The sequence below is a fragment of the Corapipo altera genome, unplaced genomic scaffold, assembly GCF_003945725.1.
Source record: "Corapipo altera isolate COAL_440 unplaced genomic scaffold, ASM394572v1 201, whole genome shotgun sequence".
Taxonomy (NCBI): Eukaryota; Metazoa; Chordata; class Aves; order Passeriformes; family Pipridae; genus Corapipo; species Corapipo altera.
In genome coordinates, this window is record NW_020884940.1 from 2,534,013 (window position 1) to 2,553,801 (window position 19,789).

At 59.1% G+C, this 19,789-nt stretch overlaps 1 protein-coding gene across 2 annotated transcripts; it reads left to right on the forward strand.

Annotated features, from left to right (window-relative positions):
• The first annotated feature begins 4,020 nt into the window (after window positions 1-4,020).
• LIN28A (lin-28 homolog A) lies at window positions 4,021-15,642 on the forward strand. Of its 2 annotated transcripts, XM_027661336.1 has the most exons (5): window positions 4,129-4,159; window positions 4,458-4,463; window positions 4,977-5,155; window positions 14,142-14,326; window positions 15,367-15,580. In XM_027661336.1, the coding sequence occupies exons 1-5, from the start codon at window positions 4,129-4,131 to the stop codon at window positions 15,578-15,580; spliced, it is 615 nt and encodes a 204-aa protein (XP_027517137.1). The 2 variants fall into 2 exon arrangements, with proteins under 2 accessions (XP_027517138.1, XP_027517137.1); XM_027661337.1 differs by lacking the exon at window positions 4,458-4,463 and having other exon boundaries at window positions 4,021-4,159; window positions 15,367-15,642.
• The last annotated feature ends 4,147 nt before the right edge of the window (window positions 15,643-19,789 follow it).

The window sequence follows — 19,789 nt, forward strand, 5'->3', positions numbered from 1 at the left end:
CCCACCTTTTTCTTATGGAAAGGCAGGAAGCTGGGGGAAGCCTGGCACCAGGCAGCACCCCACAGGGCACCCCTCAGGCACGCTCCTCACCCTTCCCTTGCCAGGGTTAGTGCCCTGGTGAGTCCCATTTGGGATGGCAGCAGGATGCTCCGTCCCAACTGTGGGGAGCCCAGTGCCCCAAACTCAGAGCTGTGGGGCATCTACCGACCCTCTGCAGCCAGAAAGGAGCCCCAGGGGAGTATTTCTCAGGTGTGGGAAAGGTGGTGCCTGGTTAGAGCATCCTTGGGAACACACTTGTGTCAGTGTGCCCCATCCCTGTGATCCCAGTGCTGGGAGGTGTCAGAGCATCCCTCAATCCCAGCCCGCCTTGTTAGAGGCACAGGGAGAGCAGGGGAGCACAGGGGGCCACTGAGGGGAAGGAGCAGCACCGTGGCCTCCATTATTGATTGCTTTGTAGCCAAAGGTCAGCAGCGAGCGTGGAAGGATGGGGAGGAGGGAGGTGGGTGGCACCGGGATGTGAGGGGCTCTCTGCCAGCACTGGGGCCGTGCCATGGTGGGGTGGAGTACCTGGCATGGGTTCCCATTGTACAGGCACTCACTGGTCATAGATCCCTCCTCGTGCCTCAGTTTCCCCACCAGCAGATGGGATGGCAGGGCTGGGTGGTTGTCACCAGGGTGGGTGAGGAAGGAGGCACTGGGGGCTGTGGGGAAGAGTCTGTGCCCACGGGAGGGAGGTGGAGGTGGGTTCAGAGGGGGTTAAAGCAGGTCTGTGTGTCTCTGTACAGCCAGGAAGGCTGTGCCTGTGGGATGAGCAGGGAGAGGGATCAGTTTTCCCTGGCAGGGGCTCGGAGGCTTTTCAGCTGGTTGGGGTCTTCCCAATGGGCAAGTGGTGACAGTGACTGTGCTGGGAGATGGCACTGGAGCCTCAGCCTCATAACATCATTTTCCATGGCCCTTCAGCCCCCCAGGACACCTGGTGGGGTTTGCAGCACCATGGGGACACCAATCCCCATCTCTGCCAAAGCTGTGACCCACGTGCCGGGGCTTTGCACGTCCCTGGGGCCTCATCCTGCCGGGCTCAGGGCTGGATGGAGCCGGGCAGCCCCCGGGCAGCTCTGTGGTGCCGGACCATGGGCAGCACCACCGGCACTGGGCTCCACAGAGCGCTGCCCTCGCCCCGGCCGTGCCGAGGGGGAAGATTTACAGGCTGTCAGAGCCGGGGCCAGAGGTCAGCAGGGGTCAGAAAGTCCATTTCAGTGAGGTCACTGTCCACTTCTTTCAATCTAATGAAGCCATTATTTGTGAAAGCGGCCGCTTTGCCGGCTATTCCCTTGAAGCCGAGCAGGGCACAGCGACCGGCTCTGAAAGAACAGGAAGGAGTCCCCTTCCCTTTCGCATTTGCCATTCAACAGGCCCCCAAAACAAATACACCACACACAGAAATATGACGCAGGGATGTGTCACCGGCACTGGGGGAGATGAGGTTGGGATGTCAAGGGACGCTGCCTGGAAGTGCCACGATCGGGGATGTGGCTGTGTCACACGGGTGGAAAGTCACTGAGGATGGGCAGAAATTGGGGGATGCCGAGGAAGTTGCTGCTGCAACTGCTGTAACTAAATAGTTACAGGAAAATGCCTCTGGGGCTGCTGATCCACCAGGAAGGGGCTGGAGGGGGAAGGTGGTGCAGGGTAGTGGATTATTTCCTGAAGGATTTGGTTTTGGAGAAAGCAGTGGCTCATTCCTCACCACATCTTTCCCCCATACCCTCACACCTCTGCACGAGAGTGAAACATGCTGGAAACTGGATGTACCTTCCCCAAACCCCAGGCAAAAGGAGGAAAGTGGGGAAGGAGCTGGGATTGAAGGAGGGATTAGCTGAGAAGGATGGAGCCACATGGAGGGGCCTCTGGTGGATCTTGGGTTATTTTTTCCTCTCTTGTCCCAGTTATCCCACAAGTGAGAGGAAAACAAGAATAAACACGGCCTGTGGACCCGGCCCTTGCTGCCAGGAGAGGGGACCAGATGCATCCTGGCTCTGCAGACACTGGGAAGGACCACGATCCCGGATCCCCACCAGGGACAGCTGTGGGTGCTGGCAGGTAGAGGGAGAATGCGAATGTGAAGAAGTGTGGACAGGCAGCATGGTTTCCCTCATGCCAAGACTATCACCAGCTTTGTCCCCTCCACCAGCCCTGTCCCAGACAGGGAGCTCTGCAGGCTGTCGGAGCCTGGTTGGGGGGGAGGAGTGGGAATCCCAAAGGAAGCACTGGCCAGACTCTGTTCTCCTGCTGCTGCAGACGACGGGCTGCTTGTTGGCTTTGAGGGCTCAGCTGAAGACTGATGTTAAGAGTAAGAACAGTGGAACCTCCTCCCCAGCCGGGTCTATCCCCACTAAAATCAGTGTAAAATGAGATGGCACCTGTGAGCATCACGGGTGGGTGGGTCACGGCACCCCCCACTCCACCTGTGTCCCGTGGGATGCTGATTCACCTCTGCTGTGGGAGCTGGCAGAGCCCTGACCGGCTGGAAAAATCCCAAAAGGGAAAAAGAATCCTTGTCCAGCGCCTCTTCCTCTCCCTTCTCCTCCTCCTCCTTTGCCATCACGCCAGATCCGCGGGTGGGAGCCCAGCTCGGCTCTGCGGGGAAGGGTCACCATGGAGCCCCCGAGTGTGTGGGGCAAGAGGAGGAGGAGAGGAGGAGGAAGAGGATGGACAGGATTTGGAGGAGGAGGAAGGACAGGGGCAGGAGGAGGAGGAAGGACAGGGGCAGGAGGAGGAGGAAGGACAGGGGCAGGAGGAGGAGGAAGGCCGCCGCCAGGACCCTGGACAGGGCCTCCCGTTTCAGCACCACGGCCAGCGCCGGCGGCCCCGCGGGCGGGGGAGCCTTCGCGAGGGGATTCCCCACGCGGGGTTTTAACGGCAACACCCGCCCGGCGCGGGGGTCCCCCCCCAGGCGACACCACCGCGGTCCCCGCCGTGCCCAGTGACCGCACAGCGACCACCCCCCGATGCCCCGCGCGATGACACCACGCGCGGCGAGTCCCTCGTGGGGCGGCCGCGGTGGGCGCAAACACCCCCCCTCTCCCCAGCCACGCTTCCCCCTGGAGGAGGGGGCACCGTGGGCTCAGCCCGGTGCGGGGGGACCCCCGGGCACAGCCCCGGGAGGGGCTGCGGGCGGCGCTGTGCCCCCGCGGCCGGGGCATTCATTGTCCGCCGCCGGAAATGCAGCCGCTGGTCACTCGCCCTTTGTCCCCGCCCGGCCCGGGGGGCGACGGGACCCCCCGCCCCCGGCACCGCCTCGGCACCGCTCCCCGCCGCCGGGTTCCGCCGGTGCCGCCGGGACGGGGGTCGCGCATCCCCCGAGGGGTCGCGCGGTCCCCGGGGGGGGTTACACGGCCCTGGGGGTGAGCGCCCCACTCGCGGGACACGGGATGGGGTTGGGGGCGCAGGAAGACCCCACTGTCCTAGAAAACCGCCCCCACCCGGCCCTGGGGCATCAGCCCGGCCCGGTGCCGATTCCCCCCGTCCCACAGTGTCGCGGCTCGCAGGTGGCTCCACTCGTAGGGAGGGGGCGCGGGGAAACGACGTGGAAACTCCCCCCAGTCCTCGGTGGTCCCACCTTCTTGTCCATCCCGCCCCCCCGGGAGTCACCTCTTCCCTTGACAGGTGGCCTCGCCCCTAAGTGCCCTAAGTGGGGGGGGGTCAACCCCCCCTTCAAATCCCTCCCGGAATGTGTCGCTATTACCGAGGGGGGGTTAATTAGGATCACGTGGGGACAGGATGGCGGAGCAGGGCCCGGCGCCCCCCGGCCCCGCGGGTGGGTCCTGGGGCGGGAGGGGGGGGGGCGGGGGCTGCCATTGTCTGCGAGAATTTGGGAGCCTTTGAAAAAACCCTCCCGCTCCCTCCCACCCCTATTGTTGGAGTGAAGATGGAGTCAAACCTCTCTCGGCTCCCTCCCGGCGGGGTCTAAGCTGGGGTTTTTTGTTGGTTGTTTTTTTTTTTTTTTCCCCCTTTTTTTTTTTTTTTTTCCTTTTTTTTTGGCTGGGCTGATACCCTCAAAGCTGGCCGAGGAGGAGGAGGGAGGAGGCGGTAACAGCCACAACTCGGAATTTGCAAGCGAGTGTCGGGATGGGGTCTGTTTCCAACCAGCAGTTTGCAGGTTAAGTTATATTATTGTCGGAGCCCGCCTCGGCTCCGTGATTATTAATAACGACGGCAGAGCCCGGCTGGGGGGCGCAGGGACCCCCCCGACCCCGGCCCACCCAGCCCCGCTGCGCCCCAGCAGCGCGGCCGGGCCCGGCGCGGCCCCTCTCCCCCGCGCAGCTCCGGGGGGCTCGCAGGGGGGGATATATCATTTTTTTTTTCATCCCCCCCTCCAGCCCCAGGATGAGCCCAGAAGTTTGGGGCCGGTGGTGGCTGCTGGGGGTGTTTGGGAGCGGGGGAGGTCCGTGCAGCAGGGGGATGCTGGCGGTAGGGAAGAGTTTCTCCAGCGTGGCTTGCTGAGGGCAGGGGGGGTTGTGGGTTGATATTTTGAGGGAGTTTTATCCCTTTTTTTATACTTTTTTTCACCCCCTCTTTTGAGTTTTGTTTCTTTTTTTTTTTTTTTTTTTAATTGGCTTTTTGAGGGTTTTTTTTGCCGGGTAGGATTTTTTTTTCGTTTTTAACGTTTTTGAGGGGAAAATGGATTTAGGGCCCCCAGCCCACGCACCGCCTGGGTCGTGCTGGCAGGAGCTGCCTTCACTTCCCCCCGCTCCTGGGGTGACCCCCACGCACACGTGGAAGCAGAGCTCTCTGCTCTGTTGGGTTATTTTGGAGGGGAGTTGGAATTTTTTTCGCCTTTTCCAGCCTGGGGAACCCGAGCAGGATTTGAGGCTCCTGCTGCGGGCTTGCCCGGCTGGATGCGGGGTGGCTGGGCCGGGGGGGACCCTCGGCTCCCCCAACCCCGCGGCTCAGCGGCTCCGTGGGTCTCTCGCCAGGTGCGAAGCCGGGCGAGGAGCCGGCCGGAGACTCGCCCAAGCCCGAGAACGAATCCCAGCCACTGCACGGCTCCGGCATCTGTAAGTGGTTCAACGTCCGCATGGGCTTCGGCTTCCTCTCCATGACCGCCAAGGGCGGCGCGACCCTGGACTCTCCCGTCGATGTCTTCGTGCACCAGGTACGGGGCTGGATCCCGCGTGGGGAGGGAAGGGGGTGCAGCCCCCAGCACCCTCCGGAGGATGCGAGGCGGGATGGGGACCCTCCCGCCGCACCCACGCGAGGCCGGGGGTCCCCCCGTCCCAGCCCGGGGTCCAGCCATGGTCGCCAGGGGCGGGTTTCCCCGGAGCCAGGCGGGTGGAAGGGCAGGCACGGCCGCAGCCCGGGGCTCGTCCTCGGGGACCGACCCTGTAAGCTGATCCCGAGCGATTTAATTTTCCCATCGTTGTTCCCTGAGGAGCCCCTCGGGGCCGGATCCAGGGGAGCAGGTGCCCGCGGGGCCGGGCGGGACGTGCCCGGAGCGGGGACGCTGCTCTCCCCGTGGAGGGACACGGGGAAGAGGCGGTTTCCCCGCGGCACCCGCTCCCAGGGATGCGGGACTGCGCTTTCCCCCGCTGGAGCTCATCCCCGGGAGGGGGGAACCTCTGCCCGCGCCCCTTGTCCCGCTCGCGGGTGGCACAAAGGCGTACGGGGTCGGGTGTGTGTCCCTTTGGATCCTGTATGACAGTGACAGTCTCGTGTCCGGGTCTGACCCTGCTGAGCGGGGAAGACCCACGCGTGTCGGTGACCCTGCGCCGAGGGAAGTCGTGGATTCGGGGCTGCAGCTGCTTGAACCCCCCCGCCCCGGCTCCCGGGGGAGGATCTGCCGGGAGACCCCGGGCTGGGGAAAGGGTTTGGAGATGGTGCCCAAACCGGGGCCAGCGCTGGGAGGGAGATGTGGGGCTCAGCACCGACTCGTGTGGACGGGGGTCTGTGGGGTGCGTGTGGCCCCGGGACAGCAGCTGCCGTGGGGCTGGGGAGCAGACTGAGCACGAGCGAAGGGGGCTCGGGTGTTTTTGGAGCAAACACGGGTGGGTTTGTGTGTGGGTTTGGAGGAGCATGATGGTGCTGGCTCCAGGGAGCCCCTGGAGCAGCTGCCTTCAAAGGCTGCTGCTCTCCGTGGGCCCAAATCCCCCCAAGCTGGGTATATCCTGTGATCTGGGGGTGCAGGATTGAGCCTCTGGGCTGTGACAAGCTCCTCGTGATCTCTCACCCCCTGCCCACGAGTGGATGCTCCAGGGCAGGGCTATGGTGACTTGGCAAGCGAATGATGATCAGGGGAGATGTAAATCCCTCCTCCCTCAGCTGTGGTGTGGGCAAAGTGCCTTGTTAGGAGTTACTATCCCAGGCCAGGACACAGATGGTTTTGGAGTCGAGGGCTCCAAATCAGCCAGGGAAAACCAGATCCTGGTGCTCTCCAGAGAGCAAATGGGTCTTTGCATCTCAATGTAGCACAGCGGGACCCAGTGCCCCTGGGGAGAAGCCTCCCGCCCTTCTCCTGGGGGTTTATTGCCCCCAGACGGTCTGGTTTCCTGATTGCTTTTGCTCACATTCCTGCAGGAAAAGAGAATTAACTGGGGTGTCTCTGTCGGGAGCATCCCACTGCCCGGGGAGAGCTGCAGCCTCCCGGTGCCCCCCGTTTTCCAGGGCTGGGGGAACTGTGGGGTCCCATGTGCAGGGTTTGCAGTGTTTGGGAAACACAAGGAATACTGGGGAAAAGCGGGTTATTTTGGGTAGTAAAGGGTATGGGGGGTTCTTCTGCTGCAGTGAAGGGGGGGGTGGTCCCAGCGTGGGGTTTTGCACCAGCAGAATCAGGGCAGCTTTGGGCTGATGGAGAATCTTTCCCCTCTGTGCTGGGCTTTGCCTCCTGCCCCACTTCGCTGGTGCACAAAGTTGCTGCTCTCCTGCAGTGAATCAGCCAGAGCTGATGCCGGCGGCTCTCCCACTGCCGAGCATCCCTGGCCCCTTCTTGGAGAGGGACCAAACTCAGGCTCCCACCGCAGCCTCGCTGATTTTGGGTGGCTCTCGGGGAATCGGGCCCTTCTGCCGATGCTCTCCCCATCCCAGCATCCGGGCGATTCCCGGGAGCCAGTGTCCACTCCCTGGGGAGGGAGTCAGGACTGGGAGGGCAAAAGCCAAGATCAGCCAGAGGGGACAGCACTCAGGGCTCGGGGTGCCCTGCCCAGCACCCACCGCCCGCTCCACACAGGGTACCCCAAACAGGCCTTTGGGGCTTAGCACCCCAGAGCCCCCAAAACCCCGATCCTTCCCCTCTTCATTTACATATGTGAATGATGACCCACAGGAAGTAATTGTGGGAGAAAGAAGGGAATTGGCCTCTTTAGATCTATTAAATCACTTTATTACAGGAACCAGGTCTGAATGGCCCCTCTCTGCAGGGAGCGCGTCTCCATCTCCCTCTGCCTTTATCTGATCACAAAGAGATTAAAATCTCGGCAGGACAGGAGACTAACAGGGCTCCTCGGGGCTGCCTTTCCCTCGCATTGTGAGCTAAAAATGAGGCATTTGGGTTCAAATGCCTCCCCTGGACACTGGAGATGGATTCATTTGGGGGCTGTGAGGACACAGAGGGGATAAAGCACAGAGGAGCAGAGCAGGTCGTCCCAAAGAGGTGAAGGGCTGAGCAGCACCCGTGAAGGGGTTGGGGGTCTTGAGGTGGCAGAAATTAGGCTGGTGATGGTGAAGACCCTAAAGCTGCAGTGGTCCCCTCGGGATGCAGCTCCTGGGCTTTGGGCATCCCTTAAAGGAGTGTGGGGCTGCCAGGGAAGGCAACCTGGAAAGAGGGAGAGGAGAAAATTGGGGCACCCTGTGGCCCCAAGGCTTGCTGCTGCTCATTGGAGCTGGAGGAGTGAACAAGGACCAACAGGGCTGGGATTTTGGGATGGGGCCCAGCTGAGATTAGAAGGGGCTGTCCAACCCCTGGGAATCGCTGCTCTCCACAGCTTGGCTCCCTGTCTCCAAGTGTTTCTCCAAGCCAGCAGGTCTAAATCCTTGATAAAGGCAGTCAGGTGGGTTTTCCGTTTCTCCTTATGATTTTAGCAAGGAGAGCTGCTGGGCATTGCTGGGACCCCACTGTGGCTGCAGGGTGTTTGGTCACTGGTGTCTCTGTGACATGGTCCTGTGTGTCCTTGCTGTGCCCATGGTTAGACCTGCTGGGGTGTGGCACTGCTGCCCTGCTCGAGTGCCCAGGGCAGCGTGGAACTAGTTGGGCACATCCCAGCCCGGGAGAGACTTCAGTCTCCCTGTGATCCCTTGGGTGCTGCCGTCCCCAGGAGCCTCGTGGGGGTCAGGGTTGGTGGAGGGGCTCCATCTCCACTCAGCTGGGCAGGGGTGGGATGGAGGGGGATGGCAGCTCCTTGGACATGGATTTTGGCTGAGCTGACCTGGGCTGTCACCCACCTGTGCTCCTGCCATCTGCCTGCATGTGGCCACGATAACAATAATAATAATAATAATCCACGTGAGCATGACGTGAGGTCCTAAAAAAAAAAGCACGTGTTTGGAGGGAGCTCTATCCCTGACTGTGCAGCAGAGCAAAGGCAGAGGAACAAGGGGCAGTTTCTCTGTCAGGGAACAGGGTCCAGCCTTCCCTTGGGGTCCCCTGCTGGGGCAGGATCCGACCAGAAGGGTTTGGTTTGTGCAGGGCTGGGGGGGGGGCAGCAAAGGAAAGGGGGAATCTTTGAGTCGGAGTTGGACCTGTGATGCTCACAGAGGCAGGGGACACGTGCAGGATCTCATCTCGTTTTTCCTGCTTTCTCGTGTGCATCACTCCCGTGTTTGCTCTGTGGGACCAGGGTCACCCACAGAGCTGGGTGGGCACCAGGGTTACACATGTCCCTCGGGAAGAGATCACGGAATCACAGAGCAGTTTGGGTTGGAAGGGACCTTTAAAGGTCATTTAGTCCAACCCCCCTGCAATGAGGAGGGAAACCCCCCCCTCCAGAGGTCCCCAGGGGTAGAAACGCTCGTTGGAATCTCTGCTTCTGAGGGGGGCGAGGGATAGGAGCAATTTCTTTGGTTGTTTTTTGGTGGGGTTTTTTTGTGATTTGTTTTTTTAAATAACCGCTGAAATAGAATTGTATTGCACCGCTCGTGCGCCGCATCCTGAGGGAAATAGCGAAAGAGAGCTGCTTTATTCCACCCCTGAAACTCCCTCAAGACGCTCACACACACACACACACACAAAAAAAAAGCCTCCTGTCTCTGTCTAAAGATTAACTGATGGCCGCAGGCACATCCCTTCCCCCAGCTCCCCCTCCCTGCCCCAGGGAGAGAAAACACCCTGGAATGGTTTCTTAGATAATATGGCCCAAATGAATGGGATTGCTCCCGGGATGGAGTGGGGAGGGCTGGGATGGAGCTGCTGCCCTGGCGAGCCTCTGTCCCTGCCGCTCCCAGGTCCAGCTCCGACGTTTCCTTTTCCCTATTTACTCGCACCTAAGAATCAGCGGGATGAAGCCGAAATCACCACTGGAAGACGTGCCGCTGCTCCCGGCCGCGTTCCTGCTTTAATATGGGAGCACCAAATTAATACGCAGCCCCTGATCCCAATTAGCTGCCCCTGTGAAGTGCAGGAGGGTTTTGGTGGGGAAAAATACAGCCAGAGGAGCTAAAAGGATTTAGGACAGGAAACTGATGGATTTAACTCTGTGGTAGATGCTCTTTTTTTTTTTTTTTTTTCCCCCCCCCCCGAATTGGTGCTTAGAGTTTAATTTTACTGGGTTATGGTGGAGAATTAAGAGCAAACATAGTTACTTTGGCAGGAAAATGGCTTTATTTTGATTTTACTTGAACTGGGGAAAAAACCCCAGGGATATTGCACGAAGGAGGCACTGGAAAGATCTGCTAATGTTAAATCCCCAGTGCTCCTCTCAAGGGCTCCCACACCCAACTCCCTCTTTATCTCTGCACTAACTCCTGGAGCTGAGGCAGGACCCCCTTTCCCAAGCAGCATCCACTGGCTGCTCCCACGGGGGTCTGAGCTGCAGGAAAGAACTGGGATGATTCCTGCTCTGAACCCTCTACGTGTGTGAGCCCAAAACCAGCCCCTGGAGCTTCTGGCACTGGAAAAAGCTTTGCTGTGTGATGAGGAGACAAGGAAAGGCTTTGCTCAGGGATGGATCCAGGTGCAGGCTGGGAAGGCAAAGGGACATTTCCCTGCTGGCTTTGTGGCCAGTGGTGGGGAGCTGAGCTGGCCCTGCTGTCCCAGGGCTTGAATCACTACTCCATGTGGGCCAAAATCTGCTCTGGGGGCTGTTTGCCATCGAGCTGTGCCATGCAGAGGTCACCACCAACGCAATACCCACAGTGATGGGCCACAGGCCTCCCGAGGGCTCAGCAATCCCTGGGCCATTTTTCCTGACTCTCCTCTGCAGAGTGAGGTGTCTCAGCTCACTGAGGCACTGCAGTGGGGTTGGGCTCCCCCAAAATGCTCTGAGCCGGGCCCAGATGTGCCCTTGGCACAGGCCCTCTTATCCCAGCATCCCAGCCCGGCTTGTTTTCCAAAGGATCTCAGTTTAAACGTTGCTGGAGGGACGAGGTGCAGCGGCCGCTCCGCCCCAGGCCCCGCAGGACACAAAGATGGTTTGATTGAGTGGCCGGGGCTGGCTGGGAATAAACGTCCCCTTGTGTCACTCTGGGGAGGCCGCAGGGACAATGGTGACCCCGGGGCCGGCCGAGCCCCTCCGGAGCCCGGCGGGGTGGGGGTGAACCAGAGCCCGGCAGTTTGGGGGGGCAGCGGCTGGATTTGGGGTGCTCCGTGGTGTCACACCTTCGACAGGGATCTGGGATCCGTGATGAGGGATTTGTTGGGTGGAGGAAGAGGAGGGGTGAAGGCACCCACGTGCAGGGGGGGTGTGGGGGACACCCAGTGCCGTGGAGGGCGGGGGGGTGGGCAGCGCTCAGCCGCTCACGTGCTGCGTCTTTGTCTGCCGTAAATCAGCTACCGGGGTGCGGGGTGGGAGGAAAAGGATGGGTGGAAAAGCATCCTTGGATGCTTTGGGTGGATCCTCGGGTGGAAAAGCACGCTGTGATGCCTGCTGAAGGGGTGCCTTGGCGGGGGGAGTGGCACTGGTGGAAGGTGCTCCAGCTCTGCTTCTGTTCCTTGTCCTGCTGGTTAATCCCAGGCCCCAATGATGACAAGGACATCCTTGCACCAGGCTGTGCTTTAAAACAGTTGGGATGGCACTGCTTTGTGGTCCTGAGCCCAAGGTGACCCTACACCCCCCCTACCAAAACCATATCCCCAAGACTGACCCCCCAGCTCCTCCAAGGGACCCGGGCCCCAAACCCTGGCACCCAACGGGTGAGCCCCAGTTCTCCCGCAGCGGGTGAGCTGGACGCAGGGCTGGTGTGTGGAGGGGCTGGAGGGGGTCAGAGGGGCCGCGGCCATGCCGGCCACCCTTCCTCCCCCCGCCGGGGCCTGGAACTCCTGGAATTTGGGCAGCGGGAGCGCGGCCGCCGCCGGCCCTTTGTTCTCTCTGGCCGGTGGCTCCCGGCCCTGGCCCTCCCCTGCGCTCCCCCTCATCCCCAGCATCCCCGGCTCGCTCCAATCCCCCCCTTCCTCTCTTTATTTTTTGGGGGGGGGGGTGTGGGTGTGTGGAGGCCTGGGAAGGCTCCGGCTTTGTGTGTGGTGTGGGACAGGGGCTCTGGGCCCCTTCCTTTCAGATGCAGGAGGTATGCAGCTAATTCAATGGGCTGCAGTTTGATTACCTATCTGATAACAGAGGAATGCCAGCAATGTGTGTGTTTTGGGAAGGGGGCAGGGGGGATGCGCAGGGACCACCAGCCACTCTGCAGCTCACATCAAAAGGCTGCGGCAGGGGGGGAGAGCTGGGGCGCCCCAGCCTCTGTCCCCCCCCCTTCCCTGGGGAGAGGGCGTTTCCTTTGGCCTTTTGGCGGAGGGGGCTGGGGGGTGGTTGTCATCCTCACCCGCTCCCGGGAAATAAATCGCTTCCCCCGTCATGTCGCAGCAGCTTCTGCCCCAGCCCTCCCCTTCCTCGGAATGGATGGGCAGGGGTGGATCCTGGCACCGGGGCGATGGTGCCCGAGGTGTGGGCTCAGCTGGGGGGGCCCAGCCTGTGCGCCAGGGTCCCCCCTGCCACGGCTCAGCTTTGTCCCAGAGCGCCTGGGAGTTTTCATCCCCGCAGTGTAAACACAGCTGGGCCAGCTGGGGCTGTAAACACCCCGAAAGCAGCCACAGGAGGTGGCTGATCTTGTCCCCCAGCCTCCAGGGCATGATGCTCAGCCCCTCCTGGTTCCCAAAACCCCGTGGCTGCTGCTGGAGTGGGGCAAATTCCCTATCTGTGGTAGCTCCTGTCGCCCAAACCACCTCACATGCTGGGGACAGGACAGGGCAGGGTGGGTGACTGACCCCAAGGTGCTGAGGCATCTCCTCTGATGTGCTAGTTGAGGTTTTGGGCACTGAGCTCCTGCTGGGGGGATGCTCAGCACTGGGGGGGAGCTGGGTTGGGGTTGGGGAGCAGTGTTTGGGTGCCCCTCTGAGTGTGGCAGGGGCTTTGCCAGTGGTACGTGGTGCTGGAACTGCCCTGGGTGGGCAGAGGTGGCCATGAGACCCTGTCATGTCCTTGTTGTCATTGGGGACCTCATGGCTTAGGGTATGATTCTCCCTTTTGGGAGCAGGAGCAGGTCAGAGAGCAAAGGGCAATCCCATCTGGCCTGCTCTGGATCCCATACCAGCAGGCAAGGGTGACTTGGCCCAGCCTATGGGGTTTGTCCCATGAAGAGTTGGTCCACCAGGCACAGAAAAGGGGGGAAACAGCAGAAAGAAGGGTCTCAAGGGTTGTGCCTTGAGCTCTGCTGCATTCCCACTTCCCCCACAGGCCCATGGACATCCCGCAAGACCCCCCCCCCCAAAGAAAAACTCAATCCTAAAACCCAACAACTCGGTTCCTTCCCTCTCTGCTTTTACATGCGGTGCTTCCCCGTGGGTCCTGGTGAGATTTGGGGTGCAGATGGGAACAGACCGTGCCTGCCCGTCCCGGGCAGGGCTCACGCGGAGGCTCCGTGCGGGAAGAATGGGCGAGCGCGGCCCCACGTGACGGGAACTCTGCGGGCCATGAATGGGGGGAGATGCTCCATTCATAAATGCAGGGTCCTGCCGCAGCCGCGCAGGCGTTTGGCGCCGGCTCTGCTGGGAATCCCCAGCCCGCTGGAGCTGCTCCTCCCTCTGCCAGCAAATCCCCTTAACTCTTTTGGTCGTGGTCGTTCGGGCTCCTGCTGCCTGACGGAGCTGAGGGAATGCCGTGCAGGAATTGCTGCCCGGGATGCCTGAGTGGCCCTCAGGCAGAGCTGGCAGGGATGCTCATGGCACAGGGGGTTAAGAGTTGTCGCCTGCATTGCCCAGCTTGGCTCCTCAGGGATTTGTTCTGCTAAAATGGACAGAGCTCTTGAAAGTGGAGAGGATTTTCATCCCACAACCCCCTCCCTAGCCTGGGTCTTTCTGACTTGCATTGTGATGACCAATGTGGTGATCCTGGGAAGGGCAGGAGGTGGTCCTGGGAAGGGTGGGAGAAGCTCCCAGCAGTGATAATCCCGGGCCAAATGGCTGCTTAATTAATTATGGGAGGTGATTAAATGGCTTGAACTGAGGTGAGCTGCAGTGAGGGGGCTGGCAGTGGCAGCTTCCAGCCTCCTGACTTTACCATGGGTCCTGCCATGACTGTGCTTGTGTGAAGCCTCGAGATTCTTTCATGTTTTTAAAATGATGTTTTGGAGGTGCAGGAGCAGCTCTTGCTTCCCAGCACGGGGCTGGGTGGGAGAAGGGGGTTGTTTTGCAGTGCTGACAGCCAATATTTTGTTGAAATTTGTGTCTGAGCTGCCTCTGCTGGCCCTTAAACCAGTGAGCCCCATTCAGCCAGGTCTCAGCTCACTGAATGCTCTCTGTTATCAAGCAGGGCTCCAGAGATTTTAAGGAGATGAAGGTGCCTGGTTGAGCTTGATCCTCAATGTCTGTCCCCTCACAAGGGACAGGCACAGGGGAATGTTGGCAGCTCTTGTGCCACAGGAGGTGTTTGCTGGGCTGGGGCTTGTCGTGTGCCTGGTGGACACCCCCAGCTTTGTGCTGACCCCCATCCTTCCCTTCCCAGAGCAAGCTCCACATGGAGGGTTTCCGCAGCCTGAAGGAGGGTGAGGCTGTCGAGTTCACCTTCAAGAAGTCATCCAAAGGTTTGGAGTCCATCCGGGTGACCGGCCCGGGGGGCGTCTTCTGCATCGGCAGTGAGAGGAGGCCCAAGGGCAAGAGCCTCCAGAAACGCAGATCCAAAGGAGACCGGTAAGGGCTGATCCAGGGCTGATCCCGGGCAGGATGAGGAGCTGCCTGGGTATCCTGGGGATGGGCACGAGTCCAGTGGGGTGGGCAGCCACCCTTCCTCTGGGAAAGCAGCTTCCTTTGGCAGTTAATGAGTGGCAGATGCAGCTCGGTGGGGAAAGGGCAGGGAAGCAGCAGGGAAGGGCAGAGGTCAGGGACACCCCGGGCGGCCGCTCCCCTCGGCTCAGGGAGCCGTGCTGGGCAGGGGTAATTTTCTCCAAGAGCAACCTTTCCTTGTGGGAAGGAAATAGCTGGACGTCCTGCAGTGTCTCCCACGGTGAGGCTGCGAGCCCTGGGGCGAGTTTCTGGCCAGCTCTTCATCTCCCCCTCTCCTCTCCCATCCTCTCCATCTCGGCTTCCTGGAGATGCCTCATCTCAGTTTTCCCAGTGGATGCTGTCTGCCCCACTCTGCTGTTCTCATAAACTGATCAGAAAGGAACTGGGAAGGAAGAGGAAAGAGGAAAGGGTTGTGGCCATCCTACAAGGATGCAGGATGTGAAATGGACACAACGTAGTTCCCTCTGCCCACACGCCTCTGGTGTGAAGGTGGCACCCGTGGGATGGGGGCTGGAGGGTACAGCCCGGCAAGAAGCCACCTTTTGGATTGTCCCTACACTGATGGCCATGGTCCCTGCAAGTTCTGAGGGCTGTGTAACCCTGGGAGCAGGGTCTGGAGACACAGGAGCCAGAATCCTGATGGAGCCACAGGGGTGGAAGCCCCCGACACGCCGATTTTTGTCCCCCATGTGTGGTTCTGGTGCAGGGGTTTGCTGCCATCTCCTGGGTACCAGCAGCACCACTGAGCCCAAACTGGCCCTGCTGGAGCTGGAGCTCTGCAGGGACCAACCCCAGGGCCACCATCAGCCCCAAAGAGCTGAGCCCACACCCCTGCAGCAGCCAGGCTGTTTAAAGCCCAGCTCTGGCTGTGAAGCCAGATTGGTCCCGGGCACGGCCACGGCACATCCCACCTCATTTCTCCTCCTGGAATCTCTCCCCTCACACAGGTGCTACAACTGTGGCGGGCTGGACCACCACGCCAAGGAGTGCAAGCTCCCACCACAGCCCAAGAAGTGCCACTTCTGCCAGAGCATCAGCCACATGGTCGCCAACTGCCCCGCGAAAGCACAGCAGTCCCCCAGCTCCCAGGGGAAACCTGCCTACTTCCGAGAGGAGGAGGACATGCACAGCTCGGCCCTCCTCCCCGAGACCCGGGAATGATGGTGGGTGGCAGGGAGAGGGGGGATTCCACCGGGATGAAAAGGCTTTGGCAAGGCAACGGGCAGCCGTGGGGGCTCAGAGGAGGGAGGGCAGGGTGAAGGACTGGGGAGGGCAGACAGCGGGGACCCGGTGTCCCTGCACAGACATTTTCCCCCTGTTCCCAGGCTGGGAAAAGCCCTACTTTAATCAGGATGGCTTGTTTTAAAAATAGGGGAAGGCATCACCCAACATACCCCTTCCAGCTAAAAAAAACCCAAACATATTTGATCCATCTTTATTCTTTTCCTAAATTAAGCCAGGCGGCAGTGTCTCGGGGAGGAGGAGCAGAGGAGCCACATCACAGGGAGGAGCTCATGGCTCCTTGTTCTCCTGAGCTTCAAACAGGCTTAGATGAGCTGCAGGGGACCCACTCCTGCTCCTGCCCTGCCCCAGGGAGGGAGGCTGAGGGGAAAGGCTGGCTGTGGAGTGCCAGGGAGACACCCATGGGCTGGTCCTGTGGGTCCCTTTGCTCCTCGTGGTTCTCACTTCCAGGGCAGTGTGAGAATTCACAGTTTTTCTGTGGTTGCTCAATTGTCGACACCAGCAGAACTCAGATTTGGGCTTAGCCTGGGAGGAAATGGATCATCCCTCAGGGTCAGACCAACACCACCTGCTCATGGGCTGTGAGCTGCGGCCTGGGGGAGACTGAATCAAAAGAAAACCACTGGTTTTTCCCCCAGTCCCTCCCAAGTGCCAGCCCAGAGAGCATAAGGTGTTTCATGCAGCCAGCTCTTCCCCTCTAAGGCTTCTCCCTGCCTCTGGAACACGGAGCTGGGGAGTGGGAGGGCTTCATGGAGCAGGAACGCTCTTTGTTAAGCCTTGGGCACCGGACACGGGGCAAACCCAGCTCCTGGGAATGTTGCTGGCAGCATTTCCTTTGGAAAACCCATGTACACATCCCACCCAGGGCTCACATAGATCCAGCCATGGCCTGCTCCAGACACCAGACTGGATCTTCCCACGGGCTCTGGATCAAACCCACACAGGACAAACACACACCTCTGCTCCTCCTGCCCATCCCACACTCCAAAAACTGACGGCTCCAGGGCTGAGCCTCCCCAGGGACAGAGGACAAGGGTGTCCCGGGTTAGTGGCTGCTGTCCCCCCTCCCCATGGCCCCCCCCAAGTCTTGCCTTTATTTATTGGCCCCGGTGGACACCCCTTCTCCCAGGGCAGCCCCCCCAGGCCGTGCCAAAGCCAAGGCCAAGTGAAACCTGCACTAGGACGTGCGTGAATGACGTATCTTTGGGTTTGTTTGTCGTCTTTTGTTTTGGGTTTGTTCTTTTCTTTTTTTTTTTTTTTTTTTATAATAATATTCTGGTTTTTTTTTTTTGTATATTTTAATCTTTAAGAAAAGAAAAGGAAAAAGAAGAAAAAAAAAAAAAAAGAGAGACAAAAAGGACATAATTCCTGCAACTTATTCTCAGGTATTCGAGCAATCTCAGGGATAAAATGCCTCTGTAGCCCAGTGCTGGACAGAGAGGAGGGTTTTTTTCTAACAGCACAAAGAAGTGATGAAGCTTGTACTGGAAGTATAGATCTACCTCACTGCATGTTTGCTAGGTGGGCTGACGTGTTGTCGAGCTTTTCAGTTGTGTTTTTTGGTATGTTTGGGATTTGTTTTCTTTTTAACTGTATTTTAATAGTCTCTCTCCCTTCCCCATGCACTGATGGAGGAGTTTGGGTTTGCAGATCTGTGTGTGGGGATGGAGAAGCCAGGCAGTGCCATGGGGCAGGGAACAGCTGCTAGAGCCCATGTTGGCTCCCCAACTCCAGAGTTTTTCCCAGCCTGGTGGCTTTTGAGGACTGTCCTCTGTTTCTCTCTCCTGTTTATGCTCATACACCTTCTCCCCACCATCCCAATGAGAACACTGCAGCCCACCCCGTGCCTGAGCCCTCCTGTTGCCCACAGGCTGGGATGTCACACAGGCTCCCAGCTGGCTGGTGCCGTGTGGTTGGGGGTTGGAAAGCCAGGATGGTGGGCCCAGGCTAATTCAGGGGGTCCCAGCCCCATTCAGGGGAACATGGCAAGAGCAGACAGTGGCCAGTAGGGTGCTGGGAGACTGAGGGTTATCCTCAACCCCTCAATCCCCTGCCTTGAGCTGAGGGCTGGCTGTCCGTGACCCTCTGGGACAAGGGACCTGGTTCCAAGTCCAAGGGAGGTGAAACTGCTCCATACTTTACTCCCTTCCCAGCTTCCCTCAAATGCTGACTCACCATGGCTGGGGGAAACTCTGGATGCCAGTTTTTGGGGCATTAACACTCCACTTTGCAGCCTTCCCAGGGAGGGCGTCTCGCCGTGCCGATGTCGGGCCGTGGGCGCAGTTTCTGCTGGTTTTTAGTAGCAATAGGTTTAGATGTAGAGCAGGGCTGGATCAGATGGGGAGCACTGACTCCATCCTCAAGGTTTGGGGTCACCAGGGGGACTTGCTGAGGCTGCTGGAGCCCGGTGACCCCCAGCACGTGGGCATTGAGGGGGACGGAGAGCGACTCCCCAGCTGCTCCCTGCCTTGCTTCAGTAGTTTTATGGTGAGGTGGTGGTCTCTTCTTGGGAGGGGTGGGGGGGAAGGACTTTTAGTTCCTGGCTAGCAATGGGATCTATAAAGAACTACTTCAGGAAAACAGCTTTAGTCTGACGGGGTAAATGCAATAGAGTGTTGGCGGGGGGCTCTTGGCCTCCCCTCGGCACCTCGGCTGTGCCAGGGAAACTGCTGCCCCCCTAATTCCTGTATCTGTCCTCAAGAATCCTGTAGGACCTTCCCCACCCCCCTTCCTGCTCCCACTTTAATGGTCTGGTGATTTTTTCTGCTAGATGTCTAGTGTGTGTGTGTGTAAATACCTCTGTAAATCTTTCCATTTTCTCTCAGTATTCTCCTTGATTATTGTTTACAAAAATAAGAGGAAAAAAAATTAAAAAAAAAAAAAAAAGCCAAATGATCTAATAGGTTATGGACCAGGGAGATGGGATCTGCTCTCCCACATAGAGCTGCCAGGTATGAGCTCTGTAACCATCCCTGTCCTGGGCTAAAGCAAATAGAGGATCACTCAGGTTTCCCCGGGGCCAGAGCGGTGCCGGGATCCAAGAAAACAGGGATTTTTTTTAATCTGCAAAGGGGAAGCCACACTGGAGAAAGATGGGATTGATTCTCATCATCACCTCCTTGCGTTTGCCATTGTGGTTCTTCCCGTTATCTTTGACAATAATTAACTGAATTGCTGCATCATCACCCACCCTTGCCCATGCTGGGCACTATGCATGAGGGGATGGGGCAACGCTCAGGGTCCTGCTGTGACACGGGAGTGTTTGAATGTATGAGGAATAAAATAAAGATATCCCTCAGGAGTGGGGTGTCTTGCCCTGGGGCAAAAAGCCTCGAGTCCCCCAAAAGCTGTCTACGAGGAGACGGAAGAATGTAACCCATGTTTACTGCTAGCAACCAAAGTTTGTGTCAAACCCGTGAAGTTTTATGGAGTTGGGTGGGAGGGAGGGGACGAATCGGGGTGGCTGTGTGTGTGTGAGGCTCAGGGTGACCCCTGAGTAGCTCACACTTTTCCAAAGAGATTCCCTGCTGGAGTCCCTGCAGTGAGATTCCCCCAGTTCCTGTTGCCGCAGGTTGCCCCCCTCCACCCCGTTCATTTTATTTTGGGTTGTTTTTTTTTGTACCAACTGTGTAAAATGTTGTCTGGGGAAAAAAAAATAAAAATAATAAAGACCATGGGCAATGGCTGCTGGTGATGCTGTGTGTGTGGTTACTCTTGTTTTTCTCCCCTGGGGTTGAGGAGCCCAGACCCCAAAATGGGTGTCAGGGCAGGGAACTGGGGTATCTGAAAAACCAACACAGCCCTGCCATGGGATCACAGACTGGTTTGGGTTGGGAAGGACTTTGAAAGTCATCTTGTCCCACCCCCTGCCACGGGCAGGGACACCTTCCACCAGCCCAGGTTGCTCCAAACCGGCCTTGGACACTTCCAGGGATGGGGCAGCCACAGCTTCTCTGGGCAAGCTGTGCCAGAGCCTCCCCACCCTCACAGGGAGGAATTCCTTCCCAATATCCCACCTAGCCCCGCCCTCTGGCAGCGGGAAGCCATTCCCTGCGTCCTGTCCCTCCCCAGCTCCCTTGGAGCCCCTTGAGGCTCTGGAAGACTCCCCCCCCCGCCATGGCGCCCTCC